The 18,006-nt window shown below is 37.7% G+C and overlaps 1 protein-coding gene and 1 long non-coding RNA gene across 2 annotated transcripts; one reads left to right on the top strand and one right to left on the bottom strand.

Annotated features, from left to right (window-relative positions):
- Window positions 1–6,087: 6,087 nt before the first annotated feature.
- Window positions 6,088–11,844, top strand: LOC137745693 (uncharacterized). Its single transcript, XR_011069715.1, has 2 exons — window positions 6,088–6,157; window positions 11,601–11,844. It is a non-coding gene; the product is annotated as an uncharacterized lncRNA (long non-coding RNA).
- Window positions 11,845–13,183: 1,339 nt separating this feature from the next.
- On the bottom strand, window positions 13,184–16,303 carry LOC137744079 ((-)-germacrene D synthase-like). The gene is made up of 7 exons (XM_068483941.1): window positions 16,172–16,303; window positions 15,422–15,683; window positions 14,935–15,310; window positions 14,618–14,839; window positions 14,369–14,507; window positions 13,899–14,144; window positions 13,184–13,589 (listed from the first exon to the last, which is right to left on the bottom strand). The coding sequence occupies exons 1-7, from the start codon at window positions 16,301–16,303 to the stop codon at window positions 13,296–13,298; spliced, it is 1,671 nt and encodes a 556-aa protein (XP_068340042.1). The 3' UTR covers window positions 13,184–13,295.
- Between the last annotated feature and the right edge of the window lie 1,703 nt (window positions 16,304–18,006).

Below are 18,006 nucleotides of genomic sequence, written 5' to 3'. Positions count from 1 at the left end.
AAATAATTTCCTTCCCACGTTGACCAATACCCGTACAATGGGGGAAAATATAAATTTCACTGTGCAACATAGGAAGAAGGCAGATAATTGGGCGGCAAATGAGGGACATTTTCGTCACTAAAATAAGTACAGAAAAGTTTGGTGGACATCATGATGATGTTTTTTATTTTTTTATTCTTTTTTTTTTACTTTTCGGTAAAATGAGAATAATATTCCAAAGCAATGATGCCAAAAGTACAAGGAAAGCCTACTACAAGGCAAGCAAAGGCTAACAAAGCACTAGAAAAAACAATGAAGAGGGGAACATTAAGAAAGACATTGCAACCATGCAAACGTCACCCCTACCCTACAAAGCAAAATTAATGTGGACAAGGTAAGTCGTCATTGTTGAGCATATGCACCAACAAAGATGGGGGTCTATCGACCCAAATAACATCACACATCTCCAGATTGTTTGTCGACACAAGAGAATCCACCACTACATTGGCTGATCTTGGAACCCAAGACCAGCAACAATTCTGAAAAGACTTTCCCACCTCATTAACTTTCACCAAGATCGGAAATGCCTCCCAACAACCATCCTCCAACGAGTTCGATAAGCACGAAACAGATTCCAGGGAATCAGACTCGAGGACAACAGATGTAAGACCTAAAGAGAAGCTCACCTCACAACCCCGAAGCAACGCAAAGGCCTCCATCGATGCGACATTTGGAGCCACGATGGCATATCTCGCCACTGCAATGAAATCCCCAGTGGCTGCACGCACCATTACCTCGACAAACCCAGCTTTGGACACCATGGACCAACTTGCATCAACGTTGACTTTATAGAAGGGGGCAATAGCAGGAGTCCAATGGGTTACCTGCCCATTCCTACCCGAAGCAAAAATCCTGATGGCCCCAAGGTCCCCCCTAGCCTTCGAGAATACCTCCATCGAGTTAGAGATAGCCATAAGAGCTTTTGTTGCGTTAATGGGCATTTGGTTGAAAACAAAATCACACCGGGACTTCCAAATATGCCAACTCATGATGATGTTTGTTGAAAAAAAGAAAAGGTCGTCTTTTTTGTATTCAGCTCATTTTTGTACGCCACATGAGTGGCTTTAGGAATGAAGGCAGAAGCATAGCAGAAAAGCTGATGTGGAGTAGAGAGAGCAGAGAGAGGGGTAGAGCAACAGCTAGGGGAAAATAGGAATTTCACTATGCAACAAAGGAAGAAGGCAGAGAATTGGGCAGCAAATCAGGGGCATTTTTGTCACTCCACTGTTAATGAACAATAGTTTTTGGTTTGAGTTTAAGTATATATAAATGATATAAGTCATTAATTAACCTCGTGATTTTGCTTAGTTCATTCTGATGGACTTGTTGCAGTCGATTAAAATCCAGCTTGGTGAACGTTAGGAGAGTTTCATTAGGTGGTTGTCTTAATTCCTGGTAGACAGACAAGTAATACCTTGCTTCAACCCTTGGTAAACCCTTTCGGAGCTGCTGATTTAAGGCATGGGTTACTGTTTTTGCTTAAACGGTAGGTAACCTATTCAAGATGAGTGGTGGCGAAGGTTAGTGCCTCATCTAGTATCTCCTCTTCATGTACCCTTAGATCATCTCCAACTTTTGGTTTAAAAGTCAAAATTTTTAACCCGAAAATTTTACTTTTAGCCCATAAACAGTTTTTCTATTCCAACCCTTCTGGTCCAAAATTTTAGCCTGGGATTATTAAAGAATAAACTTAGGCTAATTTTTTTCTTAAATTAAATTAAAAATAAATAAATATGTAGACTATCGTAAATTAATTTTATGAACATTTTAATTTAAAAATATTTAAATTCCGATAAATATGGAAAAATCACGAAATTTTCCACAAAGCAAGTCTTCAACTTTCACCAAACTTTCAACTTTCATCAATCATCATCTATATAAACACAGGTCCAATATTAGTTGATAACACAATCTTTCAACCTTCAATCATTCTCTATATTAACCAATCTTTCAACTTTGAAAGAGTTTTTGTGTCCTAAAAATTCTCAATATCTCAACAATGGGTGATAGAAGAAAGCATAGCAGGGCAATGCAGATGGCACAATACCAAGCAAGGCTTGACATTGAGCATGCAGAATTGATCAACGCCGAAGCTGAACTTGTAAACTCGCTTATGCATTATGAGCACCATAGTGAATCTAGCCATCGTGGCTCTGTCACGGGGCGTTCATTTGTGCAACGTGATAAAGAAGAGTGTCATGATCGAATGATGAAAGATTATTTCATCGAGCGTCCGAGATTTCCTACTCATGATTTTCGGAGGCGGTTTCAGATGAGTAGAGAGCTTTTTGAAAGCATCTTGAACTAGCCATGCCAACCGCGGCTCTATTACCCTATGCAAAAAAATACATAAAAAATAATTAGTTGCAAAATAATATTATGTACATGACAAATAAAATATCAAGAAAAAAACTTACAATTTCTGTGGCGCTCCTTCCACTAGTCATGCTAACCACGGCTCTCTCCAAGCTTCCCTTCTATAAAGTGCATGCTTTGTTGATAGTCTTCCACCGATCATAAACACCACCACCATCCCGCCCGCTGCCGTTGCAGTTTTCTTGAAACTTTGCGATGATTTTATCTCACAAAACCTTTTTATTTTGATTTGCGCCAACTGCACCATCTTCGCTAACAGAAACCCATGCCAAGCATAAAGCAACATCTTCCTCACATGTCCAATTACGACCTCTAATATGCTCTCTTGCCATGTTGAACAATTTGGAAATTGAAAGAAATGGTAGAAAGATAAATTGGAAGAATTGTAGGAGAAAATTGAGTTTTGTATGGATGTTTGAAAAAATACATAGGTATTTATAGAGTTTTTGGGTGAATTTTGAGTTAAATAAATTTTTTTAATTATTTTAGCCGTTGGATTTAAATTTGGACCGTTAGATCTTTTTTTTTTACCGTTAGATTTGAGTATATTCGATCTTAGCCGTTAGATTAAATGTATTTTATAATAACATATTTTTTAAAAATAAAATTTGAATTTGGATCGTTGGATCAACCAACGGTCCTTAATTGTGATCGTTCGATGCAGAAAAGAGTCGTTTGGCTTGGGGAAGTGGCCGACAGGGGCCCTAACAATGGCCCACTGCGCTGTCGGGAACTGAATTGATGCAGGGCGCTTGGTGTGCGTCGGCGTGTGGGCGGGCCGAGAGTGGCCCAAATGCAGGCGAGTCCACGCATTTGGGGAAGGGGGGGGTATTTGGCCTAACTTTAGCATTTAGCTTTTTGTCATGCCCCGGACCCGGGGTAGGTGGAGAATTCTATCCCGAGTCCGAAACGCGAACTAAAAACTAAATAAATAAAATTCAAACTGAAACGGGGTGGAAAATAAAATTCTTCTTATTTAAATTAACTCAATAATTCTTTACAAGGCTAAATAAATAAATACAAATTATAGCCTCACATCTATTTCATCTCATCTGGTCAACCCTTTTGACAGTTTGGTTAGTAAACCTGCATAAAAATTGAGGGTGAGCTTCAACAGCTTAGTAGGGACATAACCTTACCATAGTAAATTGACAATACTAAATTACGTGTTATAATCATGTAATCAAGTACCAAATCATTATCAATAACAATGCATGAGTGCAATGCAATACTCTTCATCTCTACCTGTTAATTCATATAATAAAACATGCGAACATGCACGTCCTGTGCATTTTACCTCTGCAGTGCAGGTTCGCATGTTTTATTATATAAATTAACGAGGGTAATTGAAGAGGTTGCATTGCATTCATGCATTATTAGCCATAATGATTTGATATTTGGCTATTTGATTTCATGACACTTAATTTAATATTATCAATTACTATGATAAGGTTATGTCCCTACTGAGCCATTGAAGCTCACCCCTCTCTTGTTATGCAGGTTTACAAACTAAACAGTCTAAGAGGGTAGATGGGATGAGATCGGATTAAGTGTGAGGATAGAATTTTGTTATTACCCGAAGGCTTGGGACAAAACTGTGATTTAGAATTGTTTTGGAGGCAGATGCTTACTGTTTTTCCAGCAAGGCAGCATGTATACAATTGAGAAACTTTTGAGGACCCAAATAAGAAAGAAAAATGTTTTTAAGGGTCCAACTGAGATAAGGTGATGTAAAGCCTCATATCGGAATTCTAAAATAAAGGAGTTTATATTGGTTGCTACATATAGGGATTATATAGTGATATAGTTTATTTCTTGGATCAGGGACTCCAGTTACCACGACGGTTGTGTTTAATCGAGGTGTTGGTAAGGGACATTGTTTGCTTGCTTTAGACTCCAGGTAGGGAAAATACGGCAAACCTTTACGGAGATTGGTTTTATTAAATTTCGTGTAGCATTATATTATTATTATCGATCTTCTTGGTTGATTAATGTGATCTGGCTTGCTAATTGGATAAATATTGCCCTTGCGTGTTTACTTGTTATTGGTTATGGAATTATTGATGAAATGCTATTGGTTGAGAATATACTGTGGTATATGTGAATCGTTCATAATTGGTCGTGTGGTTGGAGTTTCAGTGGTGAGAATGAATTGGAAATGAGGGTAGTTGGAAATGATCTTTTGTGTAGTTGAGCCAAACTCTTAGTAGGTACCAAGTCTCAGGCGAGCCCACAGTGCACAGTTTCTTTTGGGTAATTTGGGATTGGTGACGAAGGGTTTTGGCAAGATGACTAACAAAAGGGGAAATTGGGATGATTGAGTTACAGGGGGTTAATTTGTATATTAGAACATTTGAACCACCACTGCAAAGGTAAAATGCACAGTATGGGACGTGCAGGTCCACATGTTTTATTATGGTAGAGATGAAGAGTATTGCATTGCACTCATGCATTGTTATTGATAATGATTTGGTACTTGATTACATGATTATAACACGTAATTTAGTATTGTCAATTTACTGTGGTAAGGTTATGTCTCTACTAAGCTGTTGAAGCTCACCCTCAATTTTTATGCAGGTTTACTAACCAAATTATCAAAATGGTAGACCAGATGAGACGAAATAGATGTGAGGCTAGAATTTGTATTTATTTATTTAGCCTTGTAAAGAATTATTGAGTTATTTTAAATAAGAAGAATTTTATTTTCCACCCCGTTTCAGTTTTAATTTTATTTATTTAGTTTTTAGTTCGCGTTTCGGACTCAGATTTGAATTTTTCCACAGACTCCGGGTCCAGGGCGTGACACTTTTAGCCCAATGTTTTAGCTTGGGTTGGGTGGTGTTTAGGGGGGAATAGATGGAGTAATTTGGCATTTAGCCTAGGGTTGGAGGAGGCCTTAAGGTGCGTGGCTTCATACAAGCTTAATAGTCCTACAACATCATGAACGAGTGATTCCTTGAATTTTCCATCACCGTCCTTGAATTGTTGAATAAATTTGCATGACCAACAAAATGGAAAATACAGAACCTTAAGAAGCATTTGGGTAAAAATAAAAAATAAAAAACTATATGACCACCATCCGAACTTACAGCAATGTAACGTTATAACCTTGTTGTCTAAGCTAGGGCTGGGCAAACGGGGCCTGGACCCGCGATTAGGGGCGGGTCCAAGCGATTCGGGGCGGGTACGGGGCGGGTCCTGTTTTTAAAATTCTGAAACGGGTAGCCACCATCACCATCGCAGGATCGTCTCCTGAGTCCTGACTCTCCTTCAATCCTCCCAATCGCAAGTTCCGACCACCACGACACGGTCCACACCAACCTCGCCGTCGAGAACACTACCATCATCCTGCAAATTCCTAGGTAATTTATGAATTAGGGTTTCTGATTTAGGAATTTAGGATTTTTGCATAAGCTTTTCAATTGATTTAGGAATTACGTGGGTTTTTTATTTGGGAATTTAGGGTTTTTGGGGCTATGATTGCATAAGCTTTTTGATTGATTATATGGACTGCTACGATATGATTGCATAAGCTTTTTGATTGATTATATTCATGCTATTACGGTCTTCTTGTCTGTTTTTCTTTTGTTTTCCAAATTTTTCTGTAGATTTGATAAGCTATTAAGGGATAAAAAAACTTACCTTTTGGTTACATGGCTATCTTTTTCATATAGATCTTAAGGAAAGCACGAGAGCTTGGGGATTTTCTTCTTGTTGGAATACACACTAATCTGACTGTCAGGTATCATCTCCATCTTACTCTCACTCTCACATGTCAATTTCTATGACCAATAACCCTTTAATCATTTGGGTCTACTTTAGAACCATATATAGTGTGACCATAATAGAAAAATCAAATCCAATAGTAGTGACTTCCACACACTTGTGTGTATATTATCTCTTCACATGAAAAACAAATTTATCCGTAAGTCAATTTTGTACCTATTGTTCTAGGTTTTCTCATTGAATGGGTTTTCAGTAGCATACTAGTTGCAATAGAACCTTGCCAATGGTCACCACTTTGAAAAATTTGGCTGAGTATCAGTTTATCTTTCATGAAAGTTGATTTACTTAATCTACCCTTACGGTTGGTGCCCTTTTCCCTACCCTCTGTGCATTTTGGTGTTACATAAAAGCGCAACTTTGCTCTCACCATATATGTGGATTATTTCTAATTCCTGGGAAGCAACTTATCTTTATATAAATCTCACTGATAATTCAATTCATGAACTTCCATCTCTTACTGATGTTCATTTATTCTTGCAACCTCTGATTAGGGTATTTTGTTTTACTTCCAAGTACACATCCTTTTTTCACTTCCGTCTCTTATACTGTATTTCAAAACCCACTAGGTAATAGCTGTTTCTAATAATTGCATTACAGTGCTAATAGAGGAGCACATCGCCCAATAATGAACCTTCACGAAAAAAGTTGGAGACTTATTTGGCAGAAACTTTTATGGGTACATGAATGTAACATGAAATAGTTGACAATGAATTATTGAGATATTTCCAAACTTAAACACTTTAAAAATGCTTTAAAGCTTCCTGCCTTTAATTTGTAGGCCTTTTCTTCATTATATTCCTTAGATTTTAGGGTGGTGGTAGCGGTACCGTGGTAGTAGTAGTAGTCAAAAAAGAAACTCAAACTCAAATTTCTTTTCAAGGTTCTTTTGACCAATTGAAAAACTGAAGCCTGACGCTTCATCTTTCAAATGCCAATTGTTGACTAATTTTCTAATTACTGTTTAGGACTAATGCTGCTGTAACTTGTGTATTATGCTAATGTAATACAGTTGGACAGATGTATAAATCTTTCATATCTTAAAACTTCACAGTATAAACTTGTAGGTTGTAGGCTTGTGCGGCAATAGGGGCAGGTCTCCTTTGACTATGCTTTTGACGAGGGAGCAGATATTCTAAACCCTAATTAATCACAATTGTCCTACTATTTCATGATTCAATTCATATAACGAGAAAATAGTATTGGTTTTTTTTACTTTTTTTCTCAATTGAGATGGTTATAGAAACAGACTCTTGTTGAGAGCGTAGACTGTACTGTAGAGCAATTCTGCAATTCTGCAATTCTGTATCTGCAATTTAATTGTTGCATCTGCAATTCTGCATTTATTAATTTAATTGTTGTATTATCTGCAATTTAATTTTCGAATGCTTATTTGGCAGACTCTTTTATTGTCACATCCCGGCCCGGGCGGGACCACTTCCCGGACCCGCTCCACCACCGTAGCACGATATTGTCCGCTTTGGGCTTACCATTCCCTCACGGTTTTGTTTTTGGGAACTCACGAGCAACTTCCCAGTGGGTCACCCATCATGGGATTGCTCTAGCCCTCTTCTCGCTTAACTTCAAAGTTCCTACGGAACCCGAAGCCAGTGAGCTCCCAAAAGGTCTCGTGCTAGGTAGGGATTGGAATATACATATAAAGATCACTCCCCTGGGCGATGTGGGATGTCACAATCCACCCCCCTTAGGGGCCCGACGTCCTCGTCGGCACATTCGCGACCAGGGTTAGGCTCTGATACCAATTGTCACATCCCGGCCCGGGCGGGACCACTTCCCGGGCCCGCTCCACCACCGTAGCACGATATTGTCCGCTTTGGGCTTACCATTCCCTCACGGTTTTGTTTTTGGGAACTCACGAGCAACTTCCCAGTGGGTCACCCATCATGGGATTGCTCTAGCCCTCTTCTCGCTTAACTTCAAAGTTCCTACGGAACCCGAAGCCAGTGAGCTCCCAAAAGGCCTCGTGCTAGGTAGGGATTGGAATATACATATAAGGATCACTCCCCCAGGGTCGGGATGTGACAATTTGGTATCAGAGCCTAACCCTTGTCGCGCATGTGCCGACGAGGACGTCGGGCCCCTAAGGGGGGTGGATTGCGACATCCCACATCGCCCAGGGGAGTGATCCTTATATGTATATTCCAATCCCTACCTAGCACGAGGCCTTTTGGGAGCTCACTGGCTTCGAGTTCCGTAGGAACTTTGAAGTTAAGCGAGAAGAGGGCTAGAGCAATCCCATGATGGGTGACCCACTGGGAAGTTGCTCGTGAGTTCCCAAAAACAAAACCGTGAGGGAATGGTAAGCCCAAAGCGGACCCCACATCGCCCAGGGGAGTGATCCTTATATGTATATTCCAATCCCTACCTAGCACGAGGCTTTTTGGGAGCTCACTGGCTTCGGGTTCCGTAGGAACTTTGAAGTTAAGCGAGAAGAGGGTTAGAGCAATCCCATGATGGGTGACCCACTGGGAAGTTGCTCGTGAGTTCCCAAAAAGCCTCGTGCTAGGTAGGGATTGGAATATACATATAAGGATCACTCCCCTGGACGATGTGGGATGTCACATTTATTAATTTAATTGTTGTATCTGCAATTTAATTTTCGAATGCTTATTTGGTAGACTCTTTTATTAATTTAATTGTTGTATGTATCTGCAATTCTGCATTTATGTATAATGTGTAGATTATGCTTACATGGAGATTATGCTATTTTATTTGATTAATGAATATAGTTCCATTATTTAATTTGTACAGATTTTTACATAATGTTTCAATCTCAAAGTCAAAGTACCCCTAGTAGTACTAATGTAGCATCATCTACGGCTACATCACCATATCCTCCACAACCAACACAAGCACAACCCACACAGTCAAAACCAACAATGCTTCCCCCAAACCCCTCATCCTCCAGAAAAAGAAAAGCACCACCTATTCCAAAGACAAAACAACCAACTATAATAGCTTCACTAGAGAGATCTTCTTCTGAGAGATCTTGGGTTTGGGATCATGCCACTAAGTGTACCATCTCGGAAATACAAGAAGTAGAAAAGGATGGAAAGAAAGAGAAGGTGGAGGTATAAGTATTGAAGGCTAAATGTAACCATTGTAACGCCCTTTTTGCATGTGATACTAGTGGGGGTGGAACTAGTACTTACATTAAACATATCAATAAACATTGCAAGTCATATAAACCAACTAATGAGTTGCAAAAGGTTCTAGGCAGTTCTGGACCTTCTGGGGATGTCAAAAACATGCTTGTTGCTAAAGGGTGGAGCCAAGAAGAAAGTGTGGAAGGTATTATTGAGTTTATTGTGATCGAGGAGGTACCTTTTAGTATTGTGGAGAGTGAAGGGTTTAGGCGGATGATGTGCAAAGTCCAGCCTAGATTGCATGTTCCATCTCGGAGAACTATCGTGAGGGAGTTATTCAGTATGTATGATAGCATGAAAGATCAATTCAAAAAAGAGATACACAATCATAGAGTGAGCTTGACTACTGATACATGGACAAGTGTGCAAAATTTGAACTACATGGTGCTAACTGCTCATTTTGTAGATGATGATTGGAATATGCACAAAAAGATTCTAAACTTTTGTTTGATTTCAAGTCATGAAGGCAAAGAAATAGGGAAGATGATTGAGCAATGTTTGGTTGAGTGGGGGATTGAAAAGATAATGTGCATTTCAGTTGACAATGCATCGGCTAATAAGGTGGCAATTGAGTATGTTGTTCGTAAAATGCAGAAATGGCCTAATAGTAAAGTGATTATGAATGGCAAGTTTATGCATGTGAGGTACTTAGCTCATATTATCAACTTGGTAGTGAAACATGGGTTGAAAAGATTAGATACAAGTGTGAATGCTCTTAGAAATGCCGTGCAGTTTGTGAGATCAAGTCCCCGAAGGTTAAGTTACTTCAAGAAATGTGTGGAGAATGAGAAGTTGGATAGTAGAGGTCTAGTTGTTATGGATGTGCCTACTAGGTGGAATAGCACATACATGATGCTAGAATCTTGCTTGAAGTTTAAAAAAGCATTTGAAAGGATGATCGAAGATGATGAAGCCAATATATACACCACCTATTTCAGTGAAAAGGTGTTTAATGATGAAGGAGAAGAAGTGGCGGGTAAAGGGAGGGTTGGACCACCTAAGGAGGAAGATTGGGATAGTGTCGAAGTGTTTGTGAAATTTTTGAAGGTCTTCTATCTTATAACTTTGAAAGTTAGTGCAAGTAAATATCCCACATATAATACAGCTGTTCATGATGTCATTGCTGTGGAAAACGAAATTGAAAAACTTTTTTTGCCTGAATATATGCAAACTGGAAGACCTGCAGAGGTGGTGCTACGTGATATGGCATTCAACATGAGAGCCAAATATCGAAAGTATTTTGGTTCAATTGAGTCCCTTAATCAAATATTTGTAATTGCCCTTGTCTTAGACCCAAGGTTCAAACTGAGGCACTACATGCACTTGTGTAGAAATCAATTACAACTTCTTGAAGAAGAGATTGAACAAAAAAGTAATCAAGTGAAGACATTGTTGAAGACAATGTGTGATGAATATGCTAGTCAAGCTTTTGATTCACAAACACAACAAAAGGGTAGAGAAGATTTAGTTCTTGACACTTCTTCAAGGGTAAAACAATCATCTTCTAGTGTGCCAACAGAAAATCCAATGATATTTAGTCAAATCATGGATGATTGGGAAAAGGAACTAGAAGATACCGAGGATATTGCACTTGCACATGAGGTGGATAGGTATCTCCTTGACACTGTAGAGAAAGTACCACATGGTTCACAATTTGACGTTTTGAAATGGTGGAAGTTGAAAGGGAGGAGCACATATCCCACACTTGCTTTGATAGCGAAAGATGTCTTGCCAATTCAAGTGTCAACAGTTGCCAGTGAGAGTGCCTTTAGTGGAGGAAAGAGAGTAATTGACCCTTGTAGATCATGTCTCCTTCCTCAAACAGTTGAGTCATTGATGTGCCTTCAAAATTGGATAAGAAGTGAACCAATTGGCCGCATTGAGTATGAAGCAAGTCCTGCGGAGCTTGAATTTTATTAAAAGTGTGAAGAAGGTAATTATCTTGTTTTTTATAGTTTGGTTTATAACTTTATATTAATTGGTTTACAATTAACGTTTGTTCTTTGTTGTAGAATGTAAAAGAAAAAGAGCAAATACTATATCTACAAGTTCAACCATCTCATCAAGTGTTCCTGAAATTGAAGCAACTCGAACGAATAAAGGAAAAGGAATTGCGGTAATATTTTAAACTCAAATGAATAAACTTTAAATTTCAATAATTCAATTTGAATGAGGATAGACAATATGATGTTGGACGTTAAAAATGTCATGTTTATATTCTATTTTTGCTTACAGATTCAATGAAGATTGTTGTTGGAACTTGGGCGTTGGAACTTGGATGTGGTTTTAGATGTTAATTTGAAATTTATTGTGGATGTCATGTTTATGTTGTTTTGGATTATTTGATTCTTGGAATTTGGATGTCTTGGATTTTCGGATATTTTGTATGTTGATTTGATTTTTAGATGTTGGAAGATGTAATATTATTATTTTGGATGTATTGTTAATCTATGAACTTGGATGTTGGAATTTGTATTTAGATTGGATGTGAATAATGGTGAATTTGTGCAAAATCTGCATAAATGCAGTATGTGACTTTCTGCAATTGCAATATGTGCAGTTTTGCAATCTGTGCAATTTTGGGCAGTTTGCAATCTGTGCAGTTTTGTGCAGATTGCAATCTGTGCAGTTTTCTGTGCAGTTTTGTGCAGATTGCAATCTGTGCAGTTTTTGTGCAGATTGCAATCTGTGCAATTTTGGGCAGTTTGCAATCTGTGCAGTTTTGTGCAGATTGCAATCTTGCAATCTGTGCAGTTTTTGTGCAGATTGCAATCTGCAATCCGTACAATTTTTTTTTTTTTTCAAACAACCAAAAAAAAAAAAAAAAAAACAGAACCCGTGGACCCGGCTCGAACCGGCCCGTTTTAATCGGGCCGGGTAATGTCCGGTTCTTATATTAGAAAATGTAATCCCCGGCCCGGCCCGCCCCATTCTCTTTGAACCTAGGTCCGGTCCGGTCCCTTCAAAATTGGGCCCGACCCGGCCCGTGCCCAGCCCTAGTCTAAGCAATTGAAAACGAAGTGCAGCGATGTACAGGTCACCCAAATCATAAGAGTTCTCGTGAATTTTCTGTAAAATTTCTTCAATCTCATTTCCAAATTGGTAGGACACATCTAAGCCCTGAATGTCATCAATCAAGTATAGCTTTTGTGAAACATTGTCAACCGATGCCGTTAGCATCCTTCTCACTTGTTCATTCAGTTCTTATACATGTTGTTCAAGTTCAGCATCCACTTCCTACACAGGATCACATTCATTTAAGAAAAAACAAAACGCATAAACCTTTATGATGTGATAATCTGTGTATGTAATAACAAATCAAAATAGCTAATGTATGTAATAATCTGTGTAAAATAATTTACCTACAAAATAAGTAAATAATGTATCACTAATTGATCAAAATGGCTAATGTAGTACAGATAATATCATCTGCTCAAAAAATAAAAAAGCTAATTGATCAAAAGTCCAACACATCGCTCCCAAAGTTTGCGGTCGCATGTCGCACCAACCATCGTTCCCATCACGAAGGCTTGCAGCTCCACTCCCGTCTTGCTGCACCGCCATATCGAATATGCGATCTCCTTGCCATTGAGTACAACAGTCAACAGTGCACTTTCAGTTATAATACAAGATGTCATGTCGAATCTGTGTCCAAGTTTTGGCACCAACAGCTATACATTCATGTTCTAACAGCTATATATTCATGTTCTAGTGTGCTATTTGAGTTGAAGAAATAATATATGATTTATTCGAACTACATAGAAGTTCTTTTATTAATCATAAGATCATAATATGGAAAACAAACACACAACCCAAATTACAATTTTACAGTCTTAATGGATGGTAGCTAGCTCCTTATTACTTGTAGGCAACTTGGGCGCTGGAGATATACTTTCAAAAGAAACATCACAATAAGTGGATATTTTAGGCTTATAAAGCCACGGGTGCCACTAGTGTAGAAACTATAAAATCTTTTAGCCCACCATCAGCATTATTGTAGCCATCTTCGCACTTGTACACAACATCCATGACCCGAGCAAAATTGAGAATACGAATTAACAGGGGCATGGGGACAGCGGTAGGGTGGAGGCACGCTTCGTTTATGTCCTTCCATGCATTATTCACTTGTCTTTGAAGTTCGATTATCGCTTCTTCTTCAGTGGCACCATATTCTCTCATGTAACAGTTTACAGCTGAGGCAAAATGTTCTCTCTCTTGCTCAAACTAGTCAGGCATGAGGATTAAGATAAAGGAAGACCATTAATATAAGTATTAATGCAATCATAATAGCCGTGCTTGTCAAGATTTCAGTTAGGGGTTCAACAGTCCACTACTAATGGGTCAAGCAGTGATACTATTCTAACTTAACCACTTGCTAGTCTAGCAGGCGTAGGCTTTTGTATAAAAGCGTCCAATGCAATTAGAAGTGGAATCAATTAATATGAGTTATATTTTATTCTGTCTGGTTTTCAGTGTGAGACTATTTACATTCTACAATACTCATTAATACTACTTACAAATACGATTAAGTACCTTATGGTCCGCTATGTCATCCATAAGTCTGGTAACTGTTGATGCAGCCTTCACTGCTTGAGGGGAAGTTAACAACCAATCAAAGGAGTCTATTGTAGCTTCTTCCATTCCAACAAACGATATGGTTATTAGCAACGGGTAGCCACATGTCATGAGTGATACATACATGTATTCATCCAATGATGGCATGTGCTTCTGGCGGAACAATTTCGCTTCATCGGAGAAGCCTCTAACTTGGTTCTTCATCTGGCACATACCAGATCAAGAGATTATATTAATTCTTATCGTTTCTACTTTTAATTAATATTGATATATAAAGATTATTATAAATAATTATTTGTTTCTATACATATTGTGAAGTATTTGCAGCACGTTTTTCTGGCCTTGTAACAACTTTAGACTCAAAACTAAGCGCGTGTATATATATATATATATATATATATATATATATATATATTGAGGATTATTACCGCTTCTCTTGCATGGTCGATGCGATATAATTTCCCCTCGTGCGCAAGCTTTTCATGAATTTCACTGTATATATTCAACAACGCACGGTAGCAAAGTTTCATATACTCTGGTAGTTGATCTATAGCCGAGACATCCCATCTGATCAAGTAATATATAAATCAGTTGTGCGTAATTTAGTTTTTCTGTTTTGATCAGTGTAAGGTAAGATAATTTATATAAGAGAATTTTAACTAATGATATATTCATACCTCTCAATAGCTTCAGTAAAGAGCTCTAGTTCTTCAAATTTTCCATGTGTATCATAAATGTCATCCATAATGGATGTTATAGCGGTAACTTTGCATGATGTCCTCCTAGCAAAGGAATACTGAGGCTGAAAGTAGACTGACATACTCCAGCAGAAGTAGACCTCAACCAATCTATCTCTTGCGAAAGGTAGCTTGTTTGGCACGTCCAAGTCCTTCCACCACCTGAGTTACAAAAATAATTATTTATTAGTAGCTAGAGGTGGAGAATTCAACTCTTTAGTAAGTGATGTATATGGATGAATAAGGAATTAATTTACCTTGTGATTTCGCTTAGTTCTTTCTGATGGACTCGTTGCAGTCGGTTGAAATCCAACTTGGCGAACTTTAGGAGAGTTTCATTCGGTGATTCTCTTAGTTCCTGGTAGACTGACAAGTAATACCTTGCTTCAACCCTTGGTAAACCCTTTCGAAGCGGCTGATTTAAGGCGTGGGTTACTGCTTTTGCAAGTGGGGGGCTTAAACGGAATGTCGCCAACTCGAGATTAGTCGTGGTGAAGGTTAGTGCCTCATCTAGTATCTCCTCTCCATGTATCCTAAGGTGTGTGGCTTCATACAAGCTTAGTAGTCCTACAACATCATCAACGAGTGATTCCTTGAATTTTCCATCACCGTCCTTGAATTTGTTGAATAAGTCTGCATGACCAACAAAATGGAAAATTCAAAACCTCAAGAAGCATTTAGATAAAAAAAAAAAATATATATATATATATATATATGACCAAACCACCATCCGAGATTACTTACCGCATAAAACGTTATAACCTTGTTGTCTAAGCAATCGAAAACGAAGAGCAGTTGTGTACAGGTCATCCAAATCGTAAGAGCTCTTGTGAATTTTCTGTAAAATTTCTTCAATTTCATTTCCAAAATGGTAGGACACACCTAAACGCTGAATGTCGTCGATCAAGTTCAACTTTTGGGAGATATTTTCAGGTGATGTCGTTAGCATCCTTCTCACTTCTTCCTTCAGTTCTTGTACATGTTGTTCAAGTTCAGCATCCACTTCCTCCATAGGATCACATTTTGATTTAAGAAAACAGAAAACGCATAACCTTTATATATTTTTGAATGAGAAGGTTTCCAAGTACCAAAAGATATAGACTACAATTAATATAAGATGATTATAAGTCTTGTAACACATTAGAAAACGCATAACCTTTATGATGTCAACATCTAAATTGTAAACATTGAGAAAAGAGAGGCACCTAGCCTGAAATAGTTATTGCATGGCAGTTTTCATGACTTTAAGAACTTGTTTTTCCCATAAATAAAAAAATAGTGTGTGAATTTAACTTTGGTAGTTAGATTCGCAACATGTTTGCCAAGTTAAGGAAGGGAAGGTTAGATAAAATGATTTCGAATTAGTAGCATTTTAAATTATTAAAGTACTCTTTGGTTTTTTTTCCTCTTTGTTTAAAATTACAAATTTAATTTTCATAACAATATAGTGTTCAAAATATATAATAGTTTATTGTAGTAAGAAAGAAGTCTTACCAAAGAAGCGTAGGACAGAAAATGGTCACCCCAAATGCTAGGAGAAAAAGTGGCTGAAGGCTTAGGCTGATGAACATCAAAAGTGTCATTTGGGTTTGAAGATTGAGATAGTGGAACTTCCACAGAAGACATATTTCAAAGATTTCAAACCTGAAGCGAACTAGCCAAGTGTTATTGCTTTGTATCAAGTGCTGGTGTGAGTTTAGGAGCTCATAAGCTTTGCTATTTATAGTATCGCTGACTATCTACCACACCCACTGGAAAAAAAAAAAAAAAAAAAAAAAAAAAAAAGGGTAAAGTACAAAAAACTACCTCAACTATTGGGATCACGACAGTTTCATACCTCATCTTTTAAAATTGACAATATCATACCGCATCTTACGAATTTGTGATAATGTCATACCTCCGTCAATTTTTCTGTTAGTTTTTCTGTTAAATGCTGACGTGGCAAGAGACGGGGACCACTCACTAATCTAGCTGGATTAAAAAATAATTAAGTATATTTTTAATAATTAAATATTAAAAAATTAAGAATAAAAAAACAAAAAAAAAAATTTCCTAGGGGTGCGGCATCCCCTTTCCTTCACCCGCACCAATTTCAATTTTTTTTGTTCTTCTCTGTCCTTCTCCTTCTTCTTCATCTTCTTCTTCTTCTCCTCCTGGGCCGAAATTGGATTTGTCACTTTTTTTTTTTTTTTCGTTCTTCTTCTCTCTCCTTCTTCTTCTTCTTCTTCTTCTTCTTGGGCCGAAACTGGGTATGATTTTTTTTTTTCTTTTTGTTTTTTGTTTTTTTTTGTTTTTTGTTTCTGGGTTGCAGGTAGAGGGAAAAGGGGACGAAGATGAAGATAGGGAGGAGACAGAGAGGGTTCTTCTTCTTCTTGGGCCGAAACTGGGTTTGAAATTTTATTTTATTTTTTTTATTTATTTATTTATTTTGTTTCTAGGTTGCAGGTAGAGGGAAAAGGGGAAGAAGATGAAGATGGGGGAGGAGAGATGAGTGTGCATTGGGTTGGGGGGGACCGAATTGGGTTGGGGGGGGGACCGAATTGGGTTGGGTTGGGGTTTTTTTTTTTTTTTTTTTTTTCTTTTCTCCTTCTTCTTCTTCTTCCACAGGAGGGGGTGTTTTAATTTTTTTTTTTTCTTCTTCTTCTTCCTTCTTCCTTCTTTTGGGTTGCAGTTTGGGTTTTTTTTTTTTTTTTTTTTTTTCTCCTCCTCCTCTTCTTCCTCTTCGCCTCCTTCTTCTTCTTCTTCCGTGGGCGGGCCGGGAGGGGGGTTGAGTTGATGGGTTTTCTTCTTCCTCTTCCTCCTTCTTCTTCTTCTCCTTCTTCTTCTGTGTTTTTTTTTTTTTTTTTTTTCTGGGTTGTAGTTTTCATTTTTTTTTCCTCCTCCTTGTTATTACATAAATTCTTATCTTGGCTTTTTAAACTTTTTTTTATTACATAAATTCTTATCTTTCTTTTTTAACAAATAATAGGATAATTTATATTAAATTTAACTAAATTACAAAATAAAAAAAAAATTAAATAAAAAAAAAAAAAAAAATTTGAACACAAAACCACATGAACGAATATTTTTAACCAACTGAACCACAAATTATTTACATATAAATTCTTAACTTATGCCCTTCCCAAATCTGATCTTTAATTTGTGGGTCCCCCACTCAACAAATTAATAATAATTTGTCTCCCTTCCCACTCAACCAATTGGTTTTTTTTTTTTTTTTTTTGGGTGAGTAAACCGATGCGCACTGACTAAGGTAGGTTTGATAAGGTTCCTATAATTCTTGGATATCGGTTAACTGAATCGACCCGTGGTTACTTTTGTTTGTTTTAATC

The sequence above is a fragment of the Pyrus communis genome, chromosome 9 (assembly GCF_963583255.1).
Source record: "Pyrus communis chromosome 9, drPyrComm1.1, whole genome shotgun sequence".
NCBI classification, from domain to species: Eukaryota; Viridiplantae; Streptophyta; class Magnoliopsida; order Rosales; family Rosaceae; genus Pyrus; species Pyrus communis.
The sequence above is the reverse complement of the archived record's forward strand: the minus strand, read 5'-3'. Positions and strand labels throughout refer to the sequence as shown.

Excerpts from the sequence above, each read along its gene's own strand:
- LOC137744079 (XM_068483941.1), bottom strand. The coding sequence starts at position 16,303 with ATGTCTTCTGTGGAAGTTCCACTATCTCAATCTTCAAACCCAAATGAC. Across the intron at positions 14,145-14,368 it reads TCGACCATGCAAGAGAAGCG|ATGAAGAACCAAGTTAGAGG; the intron begins GTAATAATCCTC and ends GGTATGTGCCAG. Across the intron at positions 13,590-13,898 it reads ATGACATAGCGGACCATAAG|TTTGAGCAAGAGAGAGAACA; the intron begins GTACTTAATCGT and ends ATGCCTGACTAG.